Source organism: Haliotis rubra, unplaced genomic scaffold, assembly GCF_003918875.1.
Source record: "Haliotis rubra isolate DU_JTF1 unplaced genomic scaffold, ASM391887v1 Scf769, whole genome shotgun sequence".
In the NCBI taxonomy this organism is placed as follows: domain Eukaryota; kingdom Metazoa; phylum Mollusca; class Gastropoda; order Lepetellida; family Haliotidae; genus Haliotis; species Haliotis rubra.
The window spans coordinates 374,962-399,414 of record NW_025767489.1 but is presented as its reverse complement, the minus strand read 5'-3'; the positions used below and the strand labels follow the sequence as shown (position 1 = coordinate 399,414).

At 41.5% G+C, this 24,453-nt stretch overlaps 1 protein-coding gene across 1 annotated transcript in view; it reads right to left on the bottom strand.

Moving 5' to 3' along the window:
* Positions 1-926: 926 nt before the first annotated feature.
* The window catches only part of LOC124260528 (SCO-spondin-like), a 28,373-nt gene continuing 4,846 nt past the window's right edge, over positions 927-24,453 (bottom strand). Inside the window, exons 3-24 of the mRNA XM_046694859.1 lie at positions 24,255-24,434; positions 23,530-23,697; positions 23,287-23,445; positions 22,870-23,031; positions 22,482-22,652; positions 18,103-18,267; positions 17,405-17,569; positions 16,399-16,563; positions 15,699-15,863; positions 11,701-11,865; positions 10,856-11,020; positions 10,408-10,572; positions 9,499-9,663; positions 7,639-7,803; positions 6,499-6,663; positions 6,134-6,216; positions 5,111-5,275; positions 4,554-4,718; positions 3,807-3,971; positions 3,204-3,368; positions 1,585-1,749; positions 927-1,046 (exon numbers count right to left, since the gene is read on the bottom strand). Of these exons, the coding sequence (XP_046550815.1) occupies positions 927-1,046; positions 1,585-1,749; positions 3,204-3,368; positions 3,807-3,971; positions 4,554-4,718; positions 5,111-5,275; positions 6,134-6,216; positions 6,499-6,663; positions 7,639-7,803; positions 9,499-9,663; positions 10,408-10,572; positions 10,856-11,020; positions 11,701-11,865; positions 15,699-15,863; positions 16,399-16,563; positions 17,405-17,569; positions 18,103-18,267; positions 22,482-22,652; positions 22,870-23,031; positions 23,287-23,445; positions 23,530-23,697; positions 24,255-24,434 (3,518 nt within the window). The remainder of the gene's footprint in view (positions 1,047-1,584; positions 1,750-3,203; positions 3,369-3,806; positions 3,972-4,553; positions 4,719-5,110; positions 5,276-6,133; positions 6,217-6,498; positions 6,664-7,638; positions 7,804-9,498; positions 9,664-10,407; positions 10,573-10,855; positions 11,021-11,700; positions 11,866-15,698; positions 15,864-16,398; positions 16,564-17,404; positions 17,570-18,102; positions 18,268-22,481; positions 22,653-22,869; positions 23,032-23,286; positions 23,446-23,529; positions 23,698-24,254; positions 24,435-24,453) is intronic.

Below are 24,453 nucleotides of genomic sequence, written 5' to 3'. Positions count from 1 at the left end.
TCTTCGACGAGTTTCCCTGATATAGGCTTGCCCTCTGCCCCTGTTCAGGTAACTCTGTCTCGATTGGTAATGTATGCAGTACACGCTATTGTTTTACATCGTATTTTACCCGTGTACATCCTATAGTAGGGTACCTTTTAAGCATTTTGTCAAGGAAAACATCACATACTGATTTTCTCCGATTAGAAAGTGAAATACATGTAGTAAGATTAGTTGCTAAGACTAAAACCCTTGAAGCAGAAGAGCTCAAGCATGCCCAAAGGATGCGTTGTGAGTTTATTGGTCCACATCCAATTTGTTCACACCATTGCTCCTTTAATACGTTCTCAGTATTCACATCCCTCGCGCTGCAATAGTTATGATACACAGACAAATGAAAGACGTAGCAGACACTGGAACAGTACCGTAGACGGTGAAAAGATAATGTTTTCAGGAAGAGTGGATTCGGAAGCCTCTCGTGGTCATGGCTCAGGTCATAGGAAAGGGAGTGGCAAAGTAGTGCTCTGGGTGATTTCTTTCGTCAGTTTAGAGAGATGAAAGAATCATGAAGGGAAGTCGGAGGAGGCATTCGATATTTACAAAGTATAGTCACTACATCCAAGACCTATACAGTCATGCGTCCAAGGATATTTATGCATGCACTCTAGGGATAGGGAGGAATATCTTCTAACCTCATTGTCTAAGACTTGCAATTATCCCTTTAGAAAGGATGGGAAAACTTGAACCCAATGTCCTATATACAACTGTGTTGGCAAAGCTGTATTGTGAAGGGTTAAATAGAAATTCGGCTGTTGATTAACTGAGTGACATGCAATGCGGTGATGGGTTAAATGGGAAAGGGTTAAAGGCTATTGATGACGTCATGCAGTGAGGGGACTGACCAGGGCAGTGATTGGTGTTGCAGGCCATGGTGTCAACTGCTGGGCCTAAGCAGTCGACACCACCATATTTAGGGGCGGTGCACGACCTAGTCCTATCTTGTGTGCCTCCGCCACACGTGTCACTGCATGCTCCCCATGAGGACCATTCACCGTAGACGCCGTCAACTGAAAATAGTTCGGAATGCGGCTGCTGCACATGAGTGTTCCATGTAGATAGATATAACTGTGGGCATGGCTACCTATTGGCTGTTGGAGGTACAGACTAGTATGGTCTTTAATACTTTACCCGGTATTTTGACCAACATTAAAGACATATTTAAAGTCACTGTAAGGCACTATTCACGCAAAACGTGTTTTGATCAACGTGTTTCTTCATGTTATTTCACTGGAATTCATGATCACAAACACGGTGCTAACTTTTAACTGTAAAGCTGAAGTATTTCAGAACCTAATATGCCAACCCTGGCTGTTCTTCCATACATCATAGCAGGTCTAAACGGACACACACGCACGCACGCACGCGGTTGCAGATCTAACAACCACGCACGTGCACACTAAGACATACACGTACATACGCACATATGAACACAGGTTTGACCGGAAATATTTTTGTATGCAGTATTCAACCTAGCATGACAAGCAGAATTAGATTCGTATTCATAACACTTATCAGATTCAAAGACGAAAGCAAAGAGTTACTTACTGGGGCAGTTATCTGTGTTGCAGGCTTGAGTGACGTTGCGAGGGCCTGGACATTCTTTACCACCATCAAACGGTCCGATACAGTTCCTTGTCCTCCATTGCTGCCCCCCTCCGCACGTGAGCGTGCACGTGCTCCACTTTGCCCACTCCGCCCATATCCCGTCCACTGAAACCACCATCTTCAGCTTTATATAACATCACACACAGACACACCCTTCAGTTGGACCACTTCCTTGACATCGGCTGGCATCAAGGTGTTTTCAAGGAATTATTGGTTAGTAGCTTAGAAGAATTTAACATGCTTCAAGAATCAGTAGCAACAAAATTGTCTCTACTTCAGATTATATTAACAAAGGGCTAATTGTATAAGCAATCATCATTACAGAAGAGAATATTAGTTTAAATTACTACGAAGCGAAATAGAAATGTATGGCTTCATCGCAGTGCTTAAGAGAAACGAGGTTAGATTGTCTATATACATTTGTCTGTTAAATAAACTTAAAAACCATATTAAACACCAGAAAAATATTCAAACTCGCTGAAAGCATTAATAATAAATAAAAAATGTTATTTATGAAAATCGTGGTTAAAGATGATGTGGTGGTGCTCGATGCATCGTTGTGATTGGTAGCACGTGATTCAAATATGAAAAAGTGACAAATAGATTGATCACGTGATTGGCGTGGCAAGGTTTCCGCCAAGTCCTCATTTACAACACACGTGATAGGCAGTTATATTAGTCAACACGTGCAAATAGGCGTGTCCCAGAAGCTATAATGCGACTAAGTATTGAACTTCAAACAATATAATGTGATATTGATGAAGATTGACTTCGGATAAAACGGATGGACAGGAATAATATGATTGATGTCGTTCTTCCGCTGGCCACGGGTGACTGACCCGGACAGGTATCATTGTTACAGTCCCGTGACTCAATCTGCGCTCCTTCACACTCTTGTCCGGTGTGAAACGGACCTTGGCACTCCCTTTCCCTCTCTTGTATGCCTCCGCCACAGCTCTCTGAGCATGCGCCCCATGGGAGCCATGATTCCCACATGCCATCAACTTGCGTGGAAGAAATTAATTTACTTAAAGCTTAGCACCTTGAGGAATGAAAGGTCAAAAGGTGACTGGTTTCATGAATAATTTTAATTAAAATATCATTTTGCAGGTGCAGCAAATGATGTGACGGCTAAATGTTTGGAATGGTATGTGATAATGCACATGTTAGTCGCTGGAGCTCAGCTAAACAAAGGCACACACTGTTAGACACGCGTGACAGACAGAGCTATGTCGTTATCGGAATACAATATCAACAGCACACACAAGTATTATGGTATAAACTACAAACTATCTACCACAGTTACACACATGTAAGAGGAATAAAAAAGCGTTAGTACAAAACACCAATCAGAGTAATATCATCAGTAATATTTTATATCAAACTAAATCATGTTCAGTCTTAATATAATATTCCTTAAAGTATGGTAGCTAATTATGTAAATAAATTAATTATTCTCATTAACATGATCTTTGCAAGGGTCGCATCAAACAATGCAAATAATATTTTGATGTTAAGTTCTGTCTTCGGACTTTATGACGACAGAATGAAACACGTACCAGGGCAGTTATGTTGGTTGCACGACGCTGTGTCTTCACGTGGACCAACGCAATCTTTACCGCCGAAGAATGGACCATGGCAGGTGCGCTGACGCAGTTTATTACCACCTCCGCATGTGGCACTGCAAGTACCCCAGTCTGACCAATTGTTGAAGACGCCATCAACTGAAGAAAAAAAAGAAGCAGCTTCGGACCTGAATCTCAGGTAACGAGAAGAAATAGAAGTATGTAAAGTAAATATTGACAATCGTGATTTATCGTCAGTCAGAATCAGAATCTCAAACTAGGTACGTTGTTTTATGTAATTATATTTTCTCAAAATGCGTAAACTTAAGAATGGACTAACGTTTCAGAGTGTATTTTACCATTTCACTCTGTGAACTGTGAATTTTAATTACTACTTCATATCGTGAAATCTATTCTGTATTTACAAGACGTCACATCTCTACTAGAGGACATCACCAACAAACAAGAACATTTGCATTCAACAAATATTACTACGCTTCGGCGTAGATCGCTAGTATCAGGAGTCACGTGACCTGATCTAACGACCGCTCGGCGCAGAAAACCATCGTCATGTGCTGTCACATGGCCAACTGGTACCTGGGCAGTAGTGATCGTTACAAGCCTCGCTTTCGTTCCGCGCACCATCACAGTCGGCACCGCCATAGAACGGACCATTACACGTTCTATTTCTCCAGCGTATCCCTCCGCCGCATGTGACGTCACAGAGACTCCATTGAGCCCAATCGTTGAAGTACCCATCCTCTAGTGAAGCAGAAATGAGATACGACATTGCTCATCACGCTACGTGTCTGCTGGACTGAAGTGAAACTGTGACATTAAGTTATTGTGGAGGGTTCTTGTATATCAGGCAATCACTGGGACTATTTCGTGAGCCTAGACGTAAACAAGCGGTGATGCAGTTGCGAGGAAGGAGGTCAGGGCAAGGATACTAGAGGAATGCTAATAACAGGAAGTCAGCCTTTCTCAAGCAAAGCCCTTTATATGATTATTTCAATGGGGACACATATCAATCAAATAAATTAATTCTTGGGAGCTGTCCTGCTAGGCCATTGCTTTGCTTGAGAAAGAAGAAGAAAAAGAGTCAGAGCGGAGTCATGACACATACGCAGGGTTGAAGCGGGAAGCCGCGACAGGGATAAACATTGAGACTATTTTCTTACCTGCAGGCTGCCATAACAGCTAGCTGCTCTACACAGTTATCTCCCATGTCATGCATCCTGCTCATATGATCGGTCATTCATTAACATGCAAACAATGGAGGTTTAGGTAATGATCAGCATGCAGTGTACACGGTCCGAAAGTGGGGAGAGAACTGCAACTGACCCGGACAGCTTTGTGTGTTGCAGTCACGGGACTCTTTAGAGTCTCCCAAACAGTCCTGACCACCCCAAAATGGCCCAACACATCCCCGGTCACGCCACTGTATTCCTCCGCCACATGTAGTGCTGCAGGTTCCCCAAATCTCCCAGTTCTGCCATTCGCCATCGACTGGAACACATGGGATAGTGCGGATATTGTTAGGTGGCAGTGTCATTCCTTGTGGAAAAGTGCAGTGTTGTAACTGAGTTACATTGTTTCATTTCCGGTTCAGTAGAGGACAGTGGTGTGCTAGTGACTATATTTACACTGAGAGTAAGAGACTGGTCTAGAAAGATCTAGTATCACATTTCTTTGTTCTTTACGTCGCTGCCACACATCATTCTTCTCTGTGCAGATTTCGGGTTACCCTATTGTTTCAATAACTTAACAATATGTTGACAACTGGCGTTATATGACAGACAAACAACAACACAAACACAGATTAGAAGGTTAATCTGGTTAAACTCTCCCTCCTGCCATAAACAATCTGATCTTAGGAATGAGCTGAGCAAGATTCTAACCTGGGCAGTTTTGTTCGTTGCATAGTTCTTGTTCCTCGTCGTTGCCAGTGCAGTCTGTCCCACCAAAGAATGGTCCGTCACAGTCGCGTTTACGGCTTCGTAGACCACCTCCGCACGTAAGGTCACATTCTGAGAACGCGCCCCAGGACAACCAAGTACCATCAACTGTCAATAGTATGGAAATGGTGATGATAGTGATGAAAGAACAACATCACCTTTGGAATATAAAAATCGCAGCAAGTTCTTGTTATCTTTTCTTATCCATGAATTTGGAAATGAGGGACTCAGCAATACCGTTCTTGTAAATATTTCTGACACCTGTGATTAGGTTTAAGGAACGTTTATATTATCCCAGCCATATCACGACAGGACAAAACAAGAATGGTTTCAAATTGTTTAAACGTTACACATGCGGAATCAACCCTTGGTCTTCATCAAGAATGTTCTAAGCACAAAGCAACGACTTCTCGTATTCAGCATCCAAACACTCTGTTTGGTATTGCAACTACGAAGCTACACATTTGAAATATGTCGCACACCTGTTGTCGCCACACCTATAAAATATTTTACCTGTCCTGGATAATGGACAAACTGTTAAACATCGCTATGAGGCTCATCACTTGGTTCTGCAGAGTTGGACACTCAGACGAGCCAGGATCTAGTGATCATTGTTCAAAGCTTATTTTCGGTACTAGAGTAGTCATCATCTATGATCTCAGCCTGATTGTCTTCCTACATTACCTTGACACTCCCTCCTATTATTGAACTTCTTACAGCAGAGCTGATCTCGTTCACTTTTACAATGCCCCGAAAGGAACTACTCCTTAATTCGTTTCTAGTAATTGCTAGACGGAGCTTCGAATTTGTTGATAGGAGACCTCATCCTAAGAGTTGGTCAATAACTCAAATATAAAAGAACATAGACAAGTGCTAGTAGAAATATTTCATCTGATGGAAGTTGGAGAGGAAATACACACTTGACATAGAAAACTGATTGTGAGGAAGAATGTGCTGTAACCCCACCTGTGTAAGGGGCGGATCAAGCTGTGCCTCAAAAGTCTTGGCTCGACAGGGCAAGGATGAAAACAAAGCAAACCACCAAAGCACTGCAAGGTTAGTAGGAGAAAAACAGTTAGCACAACATCTAGTGACAGGGATCACACGAAATGTGGTTAACTTTGCATGCAAAAAAGTTCATAAATTGTAGAAAGTAAAATTATACTTACATCTTATGTTGAAAAAGCTCAAAAAGTTATGTAGAGATATGATTTCTGGAGTAATGAAAGTGACATGATGGCTGATATGAGAAGGGGGATGTGAAGATTTAAAGGGGGCGTGTTACAGAGGTATTGAAGGGGAAAAGTATATTAGTTATTATTTGCTGATACCCGGGCATGACGCAGTGCCGCACGTGGCTTTGTCCTCCCATGGTCCAGTACAGTTCCTGCCTCCATGAAATGGACCTGTACACTTCCGGCTTCGTATTTTTTCTCCTCCACCGCAAGTGACACTGCAAGCTCCCCACTCTTCCCATGTTTGGAACACTCCATCAACTAATTGCCAGGAACAAAATACTATTTCAGTGAACCATTCCTGATCTATCTATTTGCGTGTTTGTCTGTCTTTGTGTTATCTTAAATTCAGTAAATGTAATAATTACGAAACTTCAAATGTTCGTAATTCTAATCATGTTTAGTGTCAGAGTCTAGCACGATAACATCTGGTGTCATCACTGATTTTCAATACAATATAACTCCATTCATATAATTCTCACCAATGTTGTGACTTTTTACACATTATTGAATGTGTGTTAGTTGGTGACGAAGACACACACACACACACACACACACACACACATATAAACACAAACACTGAAAATCACGTTCCATTGGGTTCCGTCGAAATACAATGTCGTCTCCTCGGAGACGTTATCTACAGTCCAACGATGCAACCATAATCGCCTGGGACACTACTGAATTGATATTGTACACTGTTCCAAATTGAGTCAAGGTTTGTTCTAGACAGCCCTGAAAGTCTTGCAATGGTCTACAGGCGTTCAGGAGGACGTTTCAGCGACGCATGCGTTACTCATCGTCGTGCGTTCGAGAGAGCACACTGATCATGGCACCACAACAAATGGTAGAAGACAAGCCCGAATGGCCTGACAACATGGTGAGCGTCTTGTAACAGACTTTTAGAGGAAGCTTAACATTTCTGTATTGCCATGTCCTGCTTTTTTCTAAGTTCCTCTACCGTTTAGAAAATATCTTTGATGAAATGGATCGACACCTGCGGTAGGACAAGATCCATCCATGCAAGGCTAGTTAACAGATACTCCTTGGCTTCTTTTCAATCATCTGACGTATTCAGCGAGCCGCCGCTGTATTTATATAATGCGTGAGTATTACATCTTAATCACCTTTCAGCAGAGTACATTAAAGTAGAGTATATGAAACGTTTGCCAGGTCAAACCAACTTCACATGAAGTGATCCAATAAACAAATACAGTTTGTGTTGTGAAGACTTACTTGGACACTGGATGTCATTACAACCCTTCAGCTGAACTCCATCCCCTTCACAGACTTTACCACCGAACTTTGGTTCAATGCAAGTTCGAGAGCGAGACTGGCTTCCACCTCCACAAGTGACGTTGCATAAGCCCCAGGTTGACCACGTGGTCCATTCGCCATCAACTGGAAGTATTTCATATCAGAACCTTAGATTGATAATGTAATATTATATTAGAAAGGGAAAATACATTTTCTGTATGACGATTGAATTATACTACTCACACTTTGCTAAGGACAAAAAAAATCACAACTTTACTTAAACGTAGATTTATAATTTGAAATTGTATCCATTTAAAACTGGATAAATAATAATATGGTAACCCCTCATTACGCAAATAGTCACTTTAAGCTAACCTTATACACTTGATACACCAGTAACCATAAAAATGGTTTTCATGGCACCAATCAACTATTTTGCAAATCATGGAACGAGTCATTGACAAATAAACAACACATGTCAATAACAGGTATGGGATCTACAAGATGCAATGACATACTGAAACCTAGGATCCATGCTTACAATAAACTTAGGTATTTAAACCAAATTTGGCCCCCACATAATAGTTTTCTGTTGAATCCATGATTTGATCCTTAGCAAAGTGTGAATAGTATATTTTGTCACGATTCGGTTCAACGTCTTACCAACAAATAATGATTCATTTGTGTAGGTTTATACTGTAGTCAGTCAATAGTAGTCTGTTTTGTTCACAGTTTTGTAAATTGAGATTGAGCCAGACAAACTAGTCAGGCATTATCATCGTTTCATCCCAACAGGGAGTCTATGGCACACATTGTAACCACCAGTTTGCATGTTACCATCCGATATCTATGCGTGACTTCGGAAATTCCTTCTGGACTTTAACAATCATTATTAAACGTTTCGATATAGTCGTTTCCAGAATTGAAAAGGCAAGTGACATTCAAAGGCATGCTAGAAAATACAAGGAATAGATACTCAAAGATCTGTGGCTCACTTCATGTTGGGTATGTACGATGTCTACCAATGATTTATTTTGTCTTCCGGTTGTAAATATGTTGAGGTGGGGTTTGTGACAAACTGACCATTCTAAATTAATTAATCTGATTATTTCAGCAATTTACATAGTTCTGAGAGGATTGCAACCATTTACAGGCATCCTTCGTATGGCTATTTGGCTTTCTGTATAGAAGGGTCAAAGTATGAAAACAAAAACAATTAGCTATCATATTAATATACGCAGAAGAGGAACTTCCCTCTTCTTATTCTTTAAAGTTATATGATGTTAGTTTCAGTTACTTTACTTTCCAAGTCCTTTCCAAGGAGTATTTGTGAAGATAAGGATTAAATTTACATCGATGCCCTGAAATATCTTTCTATTGGGAAATTATTTATCAACTATAGCCTATTGATTGGACACACTCAGTTGCATTAGCAGCAGACAAGACGTACTGACATCAGCTCACCAGAGTACATGTTTCCTGACAGTTCCAGTGAGCAAAGAAGTTATGGACAAAGGTGTAACTGTATTCAAATTATACAAGGTAGAAGCAGAGGATTACAAAGTCTTAAGATATAGATGCACGGGTAAGACAGATGCACGGGTAATATAGATGCACGGGTAATATAGATGCACGGGTAGGCTAAGAATGGGATGTCATATGTATGACAGAGGTATTCATGGTAAACAACCTGGCTGATGACATGCATCAGTAACACGAAATATGCACATGCTCACACGGCCACCACACAGGGTAGATGGCAAAGTCAGAGGAAATACAAATGGAAGAATTCATGCAAAGGATGAGGAAAACAAGACAGGCTTTTAGGTGCAAACATACTAGGGCAATGGTCTGTCCCACATGGCTTAGCCTCTGTCCAGGGAGCACTGCAGTTTTTACCACCGAAGTGTGGACCCAAACAAGACCTTGACCTTTGTGATGTACTTCCACCACAACTGACGGGACAAACTGACCATTCTGACCAGGGTTCCCAAACCCCATCAACTGAAATACATAGAATCTTTGCAACAAATACAGAACGCAGCAGGGAAATTATGGCTGCCATTTTCCAATTATCCATTAACAATTTACTATTGTTGCATTCTCCTAGACATGACATAAATGATGAGCAATCTTGCAGTTACGAGTATCTTGGTGAGACCATGCTATTTATCGAAAGTGCAGCCCTTACAAAGGCAACTGTAGTTCACTGCTTTCACTGAAGTTGTCACAGCATGATGTATTTCCCAAATAGGTTCAATCTCATGGCCTAGAGGTTGGCCTCAACTATAGCAAACTGCACAAAGAGGCCATAAAATAACAGCTCCAATTATACATAAACTGAAAAACATCAAGGTGGCAAGAATCGAATTTATTTTTAGAAAATCCCCCACGTGTGACGGCACGCATTTTTAACACTTGCATGCAGCATTGGTATTGCTACACACTAGATGAGCAGTCAACATAACGGGACTAGGGTCAACGTCCGTATGGTTACTCTTCACTCCTGGGAAACGTGCAGTTTGTGCCCTTAAAACACGGCATCTCACATGTTCTAGCTCTTTCAGAAGTGACTCATCCACAAGTCACAGGACAAACTGGACTAGGACAACTAAGCAATAAAACGAGTTGCAAAGCTGACCATACTGACACATCTAATTAAATCTAGAAACCACTGCACATCCTGATCTATTAAGACAAAAGATGAACATGGAATTGCTTTCAAAGAAGAACTATGATGAGACATACTCGGGCATGGAACAGTTCCACATGTTTTTTCTTCAAGCCAGGGAGCACTGCAGTTTTTCCCGCCAAACCGAGGACCATCACATGACCTTGATCTCCGTGACATACTTCCGCCACATGTGACTGGGCAAGATGACCATTTAGACCAGGTTTCCCAAACCCCATCAACTGAAAGATGAGTTATGAAAATTGCAGCTTTCCGTCAGCATGTTCTGAATCCTTCTATTCCCATTACAAATAAAGGAAAAGAGGCATGCACAGTCCATGATTGACAGCCATTCCCACAAAGGCAAGTTTTGTTAGCAACCCCAAGAAAAGTGGAGAAAAGAAATGTAAAACCAAGTATGAAAATAGTTCCTGGTATGTAAGGTACGAACGAACCTCCCCTGAACAGACAAGACATGCAATATCGCTGAATGATACAACTTAAGAGTGAGACGAGTGCACATACTAGGGCAAGGTTCTGTTCCACACGGTTGCCCTTCACTCCAAAGTCCGCTGCAGTTTATACCACCAAAATAAGGGCCATCGCATGACCTTGATCTTCGAGAAGTACCACCACCGCACGTAACTGGGCAAATTGACCAGTCTGACCAGTGTTTCCACACTCCATCAACTGAAAGCACAAAAACCATTAGTTTGGTGAAGCTTTTATTAAGGTTACTTACTAGCTATTTCTCATATGTATAGGCCGATTTCGGTTATTACTGTCCTAACACAGTTTGAATATGTTCTCCCTCAAAATAGTTTCGATTAATGCACCACATACATTTGTTTGCAAATAGGTGTTATCAGAGATCACAGAGTTAGAGGCAGATCAATGAATAGGAAGTAAGAAGGTTTGAAGATCAGAGATATTCTTTCAGAGAGATTGATAGGGCGAAAGCAAGTTATTGCGCAAGAATATGAGAGACAGAAAAGAATAATGCTTACCTTGATAGTATGCCCACGCTGTTACATCGTCCTTGAAATCCAATATAATTACGCACCCTCACCAAGCTTGTCGAGAAAGCACATGAGAGTAACTCAATGATACGATGCGCCATCAAGTCAGAGATTGCCACGGACAAGAGGAGGGACGGAGACTAGCACGGTATACAGGAACATATAAAGGTTGAAATGTATGGCAGTCAGAAGAAATCCTTGCCCTGCCAGTGAGATGTGCACATGAAGGAAACGACTATGCAAACACTACAAACACGGGTGACAGTAAGCATCTACGAATGAAGCATGAGGAAGGATGAGGAGGAGGAAGAAGTTGGAGACCGACAGAGGGAGTGGATGTTGAACACTGACCTGCACAGGTATGGGTGTTACAGTTACGCAAGTCCGATGTCGGCCCCACACAGTCGCTTCCGCCGAAATACGGCCCGTCACACGTGCGATTGCGTGTCTGCGTGCCTGTATCACACCTGCGTGAACATGCGGACCACTCGTTCCATTCTCGCCACACGCCATCCACTGTGGGGAAAAAGACACTGGAGAGGTGAGCAAGAGGTTCTGAGTGAGGGACACAGAGGTCAGGTCACCATGCACACAGGCGATTTAGGAAGCTCATACCAGAATAATGGATTCATGTACATTATGCATATTGTTTTAGATGTTTTGTCATTTGTTTTCACATTACATGTATGCTCCGAAAACATTCTATAAGTTTTATTAAACCTTTAAATGTACTGTTTTTGTGTTTTCACACTGTCCGGAATTAGGCTTGTTAATTAGCGTGTACCTTGGACAAACCATGAACTCCGCTGTCACTGTTCCAAGGTAAACGTAATAAACACGTACAAATATATATGCATTGGTGACCTTGACCTCACAGAGCGGGAAACTACAGCACTGAGTTCGGCAACTCAGACCACGCACCTTGGTCTTTAGTTTGCCTGTAAAACAAAAACTTGTGAATCTGCAGAAGTATCAGCCTCTGACCACAGCATGTAAAGTAAAACATATCAAGCTTGGTAGAACATCGCGACAAGAGGAATAGAGTTCAAATACATGCATTCTCCCTGCACAAATGCAGAATACTGAAAGAAAGCAAAACAGATGACTCATCACGATGATGATGATCGCTACGCGAAGGCGCTGACTTGATGGTACATAAAGATGACCTTGTTTTGCTTATGCGTTTATTTTCACAAGAGGTTTGTGAAAACAAAAGCATACTATCGAAGTGGGATAAAACTACCCAAAATAAAGTAAAAAGGCAACATATTTGCCTTGACAAGTACCTTGCATTAGATAAGATGAAAATGTCCTTCCGGGTAAAGTGTTGGGATGTTTGAGTAGTGAACCTTGATGTGATCAGCGACTGATTGACTAGATGCATGTGTATGAAATTCACACCCTCAAATCTGAAACAAACTTTGCTAGGATGCGCAGTGCGTGGGACGCAGTGGAAAAGGTCCTTCACCCTCAGGGAGAGGGGAGGTAACTCACCCAACTCCTGCCATTCACCATCAACTGAAAGGGAAATAAATATAGCCACCTCAAAAGTGCGAACCGCTTTGTGCGCAATGCACTACTGTAAATACCTTTTACTTTGTCTATTTTAGTTTTTACCTTCAGACAATACTGCGAAAAATTATTTACTTTAACAGCAATGGGCATTCTAGACTTCATACCAAGGTCTTTTGATGCTCAGTGTTTATGTTAAAGTTAATAAGTAGTAACTATTTCAACACAAACGTTCAGTTGTCATATCTTGAATCTTCATTGCTCTACAACAATATCTTTACAATATGTTTACATATATGTACCTTGTGTACATGATATTTATATTTTCTACTATAAAGTTTCAACATGATCATTTATTTTCAGATTAAATCTGGTCATATAGCCTCAATGAATCGGTTAGGTGTTACACGTTTACTTTGCTCATACACAAAGCCACCTGTGACATAGAGTGAAGGTAAAATACCAGTAGCTCTGAAATAAGCATTGTTCACGCGTATATGCAACTCACATTGGATCAAATTTACTGATCTATCTTACTGTCAAATAGGTCAGTTGGTCTATACATCAAATTTACTGATCTATCTTACTGTCAAATAGGTCAGTGGGTCTATACATCAAATTAACTGATCTATCTTACTGTCAAATAGGTCAGTGGGTCTATACATCAAATTTACTGATCTATCTTACTGTCAAATAGGTCAGTGGGTCTATACATCAAATTTACTGATCTATCTCACTTTCAAATAGGTCAGTGGGTCTATACATCAAATTTACTGATCTATCTTACTGTCAAATAGGTCAGTGGGTCTATACATCGTGACCCTGCTTTGTCAGCTAACAACCTGTCAAATTTACTGATCGATCTTACTGTCAAATAGGTCAGTGGGTCTATACATCGTAACCCTGCTTTGTCAGCTAACAACCTGTCAAATTACTGATCTATCTTACTGTCAAATAGGTCAGTGGGTCTATACATCGTGACCCTGCTTTGTCAGCTAACAACCTGTCAAAATTACTGATCTATCTTACTGTCAAATAGGTCAGTGGGTCTATACATCGTGACCCTACTTTGTCAGCTAACAACCTGTCAAATTTACTGATCTATCTTACTATCAAATAGGTCAGTGGATCTATACATCGTGATACTGCTTTGTCAGCTAACAACCTGTCAAATTTACTGATCTATCTTACTGTCAAATAGGTCAGTGGATCTATACATCAATTTTCTAATCTATCTTTCTGTCAAATAGGTCAGTGGGTATATACATCAAATTCACTGATCTATCTTACTGTCAAATAGGTCAGTCTGTCTATACATCGTGACCCTACTTTGTCAGCTAACAACCTGTCTAAACACAAACGAAATACTACGCCAGCAGGATTTGTTGACGTCATTCAGTGTATAGAGTTGCCATTTATAATGTGAAATTGGGTTCGAATCCAAGCTCTAGACTTTCAACTAATTTTACTAAAAGAATGTTTATAGCGACATTAAGCCACACACTCGCTCAGTCTGGGCGCATATCCGCCATCTTTAGAAAGATTTTACCTTCACGTTTCACGGGCATAGTGAGAGGCAACACAGACCACTGACCATTGGTCTTTAATTGACCTCTATATTCTTCAGCGTGGGATGGATTCGGACATGGTAATAAAAGGCTTCCGATTTACAAATTCCAGGAAACATTATGTAAAGTGACACGGTTTCAACAACCAATGCTGGTGTATAAAATGCACGTGTAACCAGAGGAAAAAAATCCCATGTCGTTTGGGGAATCCTAAGATGGTTCAGTGATTACTATTCAAATCTGTGTTATTGAGAAAATATCTTGTTGGTCACTACTTCAGCTGATTTTGGTTTTGTATAGTTGAGGCAAGCTATCTTGTTTCTTAATGAAATTGATACACTAGGAAGCCAATTATTTCCATGTTGTAGACAACACAAAGGCTAAACATTTTAGATTTGATACGAAGAGATTGAAATGGCAAAATTTGGAAGTGTTTGAGAAACTTATTTCCACATCTACATCTTTCATTTGTTTATGAAGGCTTAGTTTCTAATACAATGAATATTTTGTGGATTATATTATCATGATGAACTTATTCAACTTTTCTTTCACACTGACATTTATGTCATATGGCAATTAAGAAAACGTTAGACAAAAAACTTGTACTTTTATATGAATATATAGTTTCAAATATATTTGCAAAAAATGATTCTGATATTGAGAACAGGTGCTCGTCGACTGGATTGCGTACAGTGTTGTGTGGCGACCACCTACCCAGCACCATCATTATTTCTTCGCCATCAACTGTAATAACAAACAGGGTGATACAGCTGATATTATCTTGACAGAGATGAAAATGAAGCTGCAACCAACGTTACTTGAAGCATCATTACAGCAGTAATGCGCACTGAGCATTTTTGCCTTCGCGAACGGAGATTGGTTTATGAAACACATCACTGATTGCCCAGTAACATCCTTTGATTTTTACACGCGCTGGAGTAGAGCACTCACCAAGAACAAGCTTCGTATTGTTTCCTGAAATAATAAACAAATCCATATATTAAACAAAATGCGAAACATTTACAACAACTTCGGGAAGATGTTTCTGAAAAATGTTTCTTCAAAACAAAATAAAAACAAATGGTAGGAAGCAATGAATCCTGTGTATGAGAAATTGATGGCTTGTTTTCCGTTCTGTTCGCTGTGGAAAAGAATAACACTGCACACGCGAGAGATTGCTTTGCGCGTTCTACAGCAGCGACACAAATTGAGAGAAGGAAACCATCTGTCCTCCAGTAGGAAGACAGTAAATTAAAGCAGAAGCTATACCTGGGCACGCATGCGTGTTGCAAGTCTGAAAGTCTTCCGCTGGGCCATTACAGTTGCGACCGCCATTCAAACCTTCTTGACAAGTGCGCAAGCGCCGCTGATTACCACCACCACAGGTCGTATTGCATTCTCCCCATTGTTCCCATGGCAACCAGTAAGAGTCAACTGCAAGGCAATAATTCCATTTAATAAATCACCACTGCATACCGTGTTGAAACCGTATCTTCCGTTCCAAGATGAGTTAGTTGGTTGCTTTGGATGTTCTATAACGGCAAGTTCATGAAAACTGGAACGTAAATTTACAACATGACAACCCGTGACGGGCATATATAAACTAACTTTAATGAAAGTATATTTCTTACTTTGAACATGCCGCCGATAGATCAGTTACGGAAAAGCATTACAAGATAGTTGATAATTTCGAAATCCAACATTCATTCTGAAATATGCACAAGATAATACATCATATTCTGTACTGCAACATATGTGCATTTACATGAGAACACATTAAACATGCTTGACAATAGCATTGCATTGAAGCTGGGGAATGTGACCGTGCGGGTTACCCAACATCTCTCTTGTAAAAACACACCTGCCTGCCCAACTGCTCATAGTTGACATGTTCAAGGCAAGTATATAAACAGTTGTCTTCCCCTGAATGTCACGTGACGTGGCCACGTGATCAATGGCGGTATCTCACCTGGGCATTCCTGTGTACTACATTGTCTTGTCTGCTGACTCTCTCCTTCACAGTTACTGCCGCCAAATTTAGGTTTGAGACAGTCCCGTTTTCTGATCTGTTGACCTCCACCACACGTGACACTGCAATCCCGCCAATCATGCCACGGCAGCCAAGAACCATCCACTGTATGAGGGGGACGCGGAGATTATAGAACAGCCACTAGTTTCACTAGCGCTGCTGTGACTGATGAAACTATTCTATGGTAGGTGGAATTAGGCAACAATGCCGCTACAGCTAGATCATCACCGACAAGAGCAATGTCGTATCTCCTAGTTAGAGCTAAGGCAGATGTTAGTCAGGCAGAATCACGGACTTATATTACAGCCTGGTAATATAAGTCCGCGGCAGCACGAAGCAGGTTTGGAATCTTGCAAAATCAAGACCTCCTGCACGCGCAGCAGCGTTAGTAGACAACACTATGTTGCAAGCGTGTTATCTCAGAACTATGTGTAAGCGGAAACACTGTCCTAGGAGACGGAAAAGCAGCTTTGCTAAAGGCATGGAGGCGCGTTAGTATAGTAGTATACTAGAACTACCAGCAACTACAGAGTGCGCTAGTCTACCCGAGGCTTGCTTCAAACATGGCACATGGCTATGCTAAACTGTTCTGACATGCATATCTACTTTATCTAAACACAGGTTAGTAACAAGTCAGTAAATAGCATAGATATTAGACATAACAATTCCAGGTAGATTACAGAATATGTTCATACATGTGATAATAATAAAGATCTGAATTATATCTTATACTTTCGATTACTTAAAAAAGATATATATTTACAGTTATATTCACAGGATACATCATTGAAATTTACAGATGTATTTATGCTTTTAACTCTCCCTATTTGTATAATGACTACGTAATTAGCACAGCATTAATATATGGTTGCCATATGATTCAGTACCATACTTCCGGCACGTCCTATTGAAAGCCTGGGTCAGGAAGCAACTCCAGGGGACATACCTGGGCACTCAAATGTGTTGCATTCCTCTGTGTGACTCACTTCCCCAGGGCAAGGAGCCCCCTGAAAGAAGGGGCCTTGACAGGTGCGTGTCCGAGATCGCATCCCGCCCCCACAGATGTTGGAGCAGTCACCCCATGTCTCCCAGCCATTCCACACGCCGTCCACTGAAAGCAACATCGTTGGCCACGTCACGGACACGGGCCGGTTACAATATCGATGACAGCAACCAAATACTGCCACTATTCTACTGAGACCACTACACCTTGTTGTACCTTTCTTCCGTTACAGTATAAATCTAGGACCTTATTGTTCAGGGCTCTATTCCAGAAAGCAGTTTTGGCGTTATGGCTGTCGGAACTCCTATAGTCCTATGACAGTCATCACGCCTGATCCGCATGTGGAACAGAACTCTTGTAACTAATTGTAATACACCATTCAAACTATATAGTTCAACATCTTTATCAGAGTCATTTCAGGTGATGAATCACCCCAAGTGCTGTGACTTGAGGATACATCCACAATGGGTCAAATGAAAAATATGAAAAAAACAACAACAACCCAAGTGCTTCGAGACCGTAGCATCTCCGAATAATAAGAGTTCGTCGAGTCACTGATCTGTTGACCGTCCATGACAACATGACATGATAAAGACGTTGAACTGCCACTCCAAGACTCATCTACCAATGTTGAAGCCTACCTGGGCACTCCCTGATCTGGCACTCCTGAGTTTGTCTCCTCTCTCCCTGGCACTCCTTCCCATCATAGAATGGCCCATCACACGTCCTCTCCCTCCACTGCGACCCCTTACCACACGACGTGGAACACTCCGACCAAGCAGCCCAGGTTTCCCATACACCGTCCACTATTGTAGCAATAACCATCGTGATCACGTGACCTGACACATGTTTCTGATTGGTGTTCCCCATCCTGGTGCTTCAAACACGTGAGATGCTGGTGATCATGCTTCATGCGATGATTGCGTGAAGTTATATTTGTGACGTCATTCTCTTGTTCTTAATGAACGCCAATGGTAAATTTTGATACACTGAATTGTCACAAAACTATTAAGATAGTAACAGAAAATCATTCATGATTTACAACGGGCAAGCAAACTTTCAGATATCAACAATATATTCGTCTGAACTAACCGAGACAACTTCAGTATGTTTCACAAAATTACGTACATGATGAGTGTATGGACATTAAACCACTACAGTTTTTATCTAAAATAACTGCTTTTAGCACCTAATGGTATGTTATAAAAGTAAGATTTACGTATCAACTACAAAGCAGCTGTATTTCCTACCGTTCAACAAGACTTAAGACCTAAGCAAAAACAGATTTCTGAAAACATACATGTAAATATTCCCGAGAAATATGTACCGTTTGTTAATATTTCCCACTGGAGTTCAGCATTTTGTCCAAAGAGTTTCCTAACATAATGTTCTACGTAGTCTTCCATGAATGTGGTAAATATCCTTTTCTAATCGGTCAATCAGAGGTTTCAAAACACAGAACCAAACGTAGATTGAAACAGCTGACTTGACGATTGCATCAGCGTGGAGGCTCATATTTATAAAATGTAATTCCTTTTCGATCATTGTAATTAGGCAACAATGTCTAATAATACTGACATAATGATTTACGTGTAAATAAAGGTTACACAATGCAGTTCCAGTATTCAAAGTATGCTGACCTTAGTTTCTTGACACGAAAAGTGATTCACATGGATTGGTGTGTCAAGTTTCTGGGATAAGAGAAAGCATGACATTTTGACAGTGAAGCTTCCAAGGATTGCCAGATTTCCTTTTGTATTGGTTACTTCATGCTTGCCTTGAGAGAAGCTCTGTAACAGGTTTTAGGTGTCTGTCATGTATTCAGTGAAGCAGACCGCCTCCGTGGTGTAGTGGTTAGAGCGTCCGCCCGGAGAGCGGAAGGTCGCGGGTTCGATCCCCGACCGCGTCATACCAAAAGACGTTAAAATATGGTACTTGTTGGTGCCTGCCTGGAGCTCGGCATTAGTGGGTACAACAAGGACTGGTCGACCTCGGAGTCAGTATAATGTGTCTGAGTGGGGTATTCATGCTTCACTGCGGCATGGTATCTCAGTGGGTTAGCACTATAAAACCAGCTTCAGTCTGGGCTAGTGCAAGCAGCCGCACCTACACATACACACGCATGCACGTCGTCATATGAGCGAAATATTCTCCAGCGCGACGTTAAACCCAATTTCACCTCGACTCACCTCACCTTCAGTGAAGCACATTGTCTGTCATGTATTCAGTGAAGCACATTGATAAATAGAACAGCATACTTTGCTTAAAGTGTGTTTCCTTACTTTAGACCCATGTAAATGATTTGACTCAACCGATACGGCTTCACTACATATGTACTAATAAAGGTGCACACTTATTTCCGGAAGGTATACGTAGATATTTTGAAAGTTATACGACCGAGGCGAGACCAGACACCACACATACACGATGCACGAAATCAGTGAAAATAAACATTTCTACAATGGTCAAGATAGTAACTCGTGAGTGGACCGGGATGGTTTGGTTCAGACTCCAGTACACTGAGACTGCCAGCAGCCCAAGGGAGAGCCTTCTTGAACTTTGAACTTCGAACAACCGTATTGCGAGAACATTTTGTCGTAAAAGGTAGACCTTGATAAGACTCTTAAGCTTTGTCGGCAAACACAGGCAACGAAATGTACTACTCCATTCCGGTTTCCGACGATGGCGTCATCTGCATTAACACCTTTAGGTTATTCAGCAACAGAAACTATACGTTGAGGCGGTTGTGTGCCAGTATATAAATCTATCGACCATGTAACAGATGTCCACGTTGGGTGCAGACTGAGCTTCGTCAGCATAGACGTAACTGGAGACGTGTCAGCGATAACCGTGAGCGATAACCAAAGTAGGTAATATGTTGTATGGTGGTAATATAGGGTATACGGACGTAATGGCAAATGTCCAAGCATACACCTAAGGTGTTCATTAATATGACGGTGGTCGTACCATGTTTTGAGTGCAATTTGTCAGAAACAAAGATATCTTTGATCCAAAAACAAGTCCTTGACAGTTCAAGGACTCAGGCATAAAGTGTGTCAGCAAGATGTCCCCCATCAGTCAGACAGTACCTGGAACAGGCTCTACATGAGGAGAGAAAAGGATGTAGTTAATAATTCTCGTTGCCAGATAAATAGCGTACCGGGACGAGATCTTTCGAGATATTGTATATTCCTTTGGGCAATGAATTGACATAGCGTCATATATGAGCTGGACACTGTATTAGACTTTGGAGGCAGACTAACAAAAAGAGTCAAAAGGAAATACACGGAAACACATATCAATGATTTCGAACACAAATATGCGTCATAAAGATTTCATCGCATTGGCAGTTTCAACGCATCTTGTCAATATTTGGTTTTAGGAAAAGGTTTTCCTCAAGCGTCTCAGTGGATTAATGAAATAGCCTTAAGTTTCAATTTATATTTGGTGGTAAAGGTGTCCATGTCCCTAGGCTTGACAGAAACATATAGCCGGCATGTCTTTCTACTCTCCTCCAACTTCATGATGGAATGCCGTGGGATAACTAAAATATTCGGGATTAATGGCAAATCACTACAAATATATGTGACAAACTTGGCCAGAATGAGAGCACTGCTTCGTAGTATCATGAATTGAATTTAGCAGATACCAGGTCCATGTTCAATAATGTTAAGAGTCATTAACTTGACCTTGTGACACTGCAGGGAATTTACATATGATTGTAAAGGCTTAACTTTATCTACCACTTAAGATAAAATTATATGGCCAGTTATTGCTGCCACTGAAAGTTTGCTTATAGTCATGAAACATCAATGTACTATAAGGTTTCACGACAAGCATTAGAAATGTGAAGCATAAATGCTTCTTGTCATATTTTGCAAGGCTTAACTAACTGCGCTATTTTAATCTATGTAGCAACTATTGGCGATCATATCCTATTGCAGTGCATGCTATGGAGTGGTGACTTCCTGTGTTGTGGTCAGCTCAGTAGTGACCGACTCCGTACCAGTTCCTGTCGTGCACATCCCTGCACCACATGCCTGAACGTCTGTGGCGTTGCCAGTGCAAACGTCGGTCGCGTTGACGCAGTCACGCTCACGCACCTGTTCACCAAGCTCGCAGTCACACGGCCCCCACATGCCCCACTCTTGCCATGTACCGTTGCCTAGAAACAATGATGCTACATGTGTCTCTGTTGGCGTGTTGCCTAGACGACTAGAGTATAAAGTGCTGATGAGGGTGACGTGTGCAGGTCTAACTTCTACAGTTGCGTGATCATGTGACTGAAGAGACAAGGTGAGTCCAGAGTGGGGATTGAGTGAGAAACACATCATAAGAACATGATATTAAACATCACGAAAGACATCACACTTATGTTAACAAATCGGTTACATGTACATACTCATTGTCTCTGTTCTTACCGCCATTGATACAATTAATTTGTTGAATGATAGTACTGAATGATAATTTAAATGCATTCTGGGAAACGTTGGGTAAGGGTGGGAAGGCATCAACTGGCGTGAACGTTCAATATGTAGCGGTAACCACACGACCTATTCCACAGACTCATTGCTATGGCAAACTACAATTACAAAATGAAATGACGCAAACACTAGTACTGTACCTGAAGTACCAAATCCGGACAGCAAGATGGCTCACCCCCATGTGTATAAGCATCACTCACACTTTCAGACTGTGACATGCCATCTGGCAAATCATTGTTTTTCTTATTAGTTGAAAACATTAATAATTTCTTCTGTTTTGGTGCGGTTTTCGTCACATACAACTTGAAAACGATTTGAATATATTACGTAATAACGTTTGACGGTTCACAGTTCAGTTGCTGGGAACGGAGAGGGAAGAGGAAGACGAGGAGGAGGACGAGGATGATGATGGTTGGGGGTAGCCATGCAGTTCTACAGGGAGGTAGTCGAGGTATTATACGGGTTAATCACTTCATTATTTACAGAGGACATCATATGTGTAGGACAACAGGGTAGGATGTGAAGACCACGCTTACCTGGGCACATGTCGAGAGTGCACGGCCTCGTCTGTTCCGTCTCGCCTACGCAATCATTCCCGCCATGCAATGCAGGCGGATGGTTACAACTGCGCGTGCGCTGTTGGATACCGGATTCGCAGGTTACAGAACATTCTCCCCATTCACCCCACAGCGACCAAACTCCATTGACTGAAAGGTAAATGTTTTATCATTTATGTGTACTTTGTCGTATACATTGTAGGCTTTGTTAAATTTGATGTCACCTGTGTTGACGGGAACGTCATCGCAGATGCAAGCAGATTATTATTGAAAGGGTTATAGTTTAATCACACACGAGAGAACATTGTAAAGAAACACGGACTATCTTTTTATAGACTACTAACCGTGTGGAGACTGGCCCACCTACCTTTGCACATGACTCCTGCCGGTTCTGTCAACCCCGGGCATGACGAAGTGAGGGACCAGGGGTTCCGTTCACACATCTGTACTGTTCTCTCCCCTCCATGGCAAGAAAGGCTTGTGACGCCATACATCACATCACCAGCGCCAAACCGGCTGTCTTGGGTAGCTGATACAAAGTCCAACATTACATTTGAAAACACAGAATGATTAATAATTTAAATAGAACTATAATAAAACCAGTCAGACTGACTAATCAACAATATAATAACCTGCATAATAGGTCTTGCTGATTTTCACATCTACATTAAGAGCTAACACTCAAAACTAACCACAATGACTCATAATCAATTTTCATCACATGGTTAGATTCATGCCTGAAATCTGTATAGTAAAGCAGCTTTTGAAGAAGATAAAGGCTTACCATCATGGGCTCCAGGCATTCCAAGGTGTTTACACACCAGGTCAGCCATTCCTTGTGTCCACTGGTCTCCGCAGATCTTGCCCCACTGACGAACTTCGTCATTAAAGATTTCCACGCGGCCTTCACCGTAGGCGGAACCTCCGCGAAGACGTATCGGACCTGTTCATTTATCAAAGCCGTTACGAAACATCAGGAGACAACAAATGATTGGAATACGTTCAGTTCTCTGTGAAGTTGACTTACTTTGACAGTCCATGCTGTGGCACACCGTTGTTTCATTTGTGGGGCCCAGACAGTAGCGGTCAACGCCTGGCGTTCCTCCATTGTTGCAGGAGCGGTTGCGTACCTTGTATCCACGACCACAGGTCTGGTAGGTGGTGCAGGTACCCCACTCGCCCCAGGAATCCCAACCTGAGGATGAGGCAGACAAGTTAAAGTGACGCAATTATAACTAATTAATTTGTATCGTCCAGAAACAACCCTTACATCAGAATCGTGTAGTTGCAAGTGCGTGTAGTTTAGTGTATCATTGGTCCAGCGTTTAACTACAATGAAGTTGCTGACAAATAGGATGAATGGTGACATAATATTTAAGCAAAACATGTCCTGTTTTTGCCTTAATAGGGCTGTAAAATATGAATTATCCTGGTGTCAGGGGTTTTATACGATGTAGGACAAAAACGATTTTTTTATCTTAATATCATTTAAAGTTTATATTTTACTAACATTGAGTGATAAAGGATATATTCATCTATTTCACGCAAAGATATCCAGTGTTCCCTACAAAAATAGCGTTGATGACATCGTATCGGCAAAACTGTTGCCGCTCTCCACATCTAGGTATTTTGTATGGGTTTTCGACGATGAGCTCATTCTGTTATTTAGTGATAAATTACAATAACATAATGAGCTTTGGACAATAACACGTTTATATTGTAACTATAGTACTGTATAATAGAATGGCTTACGCGGACAAGCCTGTAGCTGACATGATCCATACTCAATGTCACGACCATAGCACTCAAGGGGGCTCAACGTTTGACCAGAGTTGCCATCCTCGCAGTTCCTCCTGCGCAAGCGCCAGCCCTGGTCACAGGTGACGGAACAGTCGTCCCAGTCTTGCCACGCACCCCACTGGGGCTCGGGTTCTACAAACAGGACAGTAAC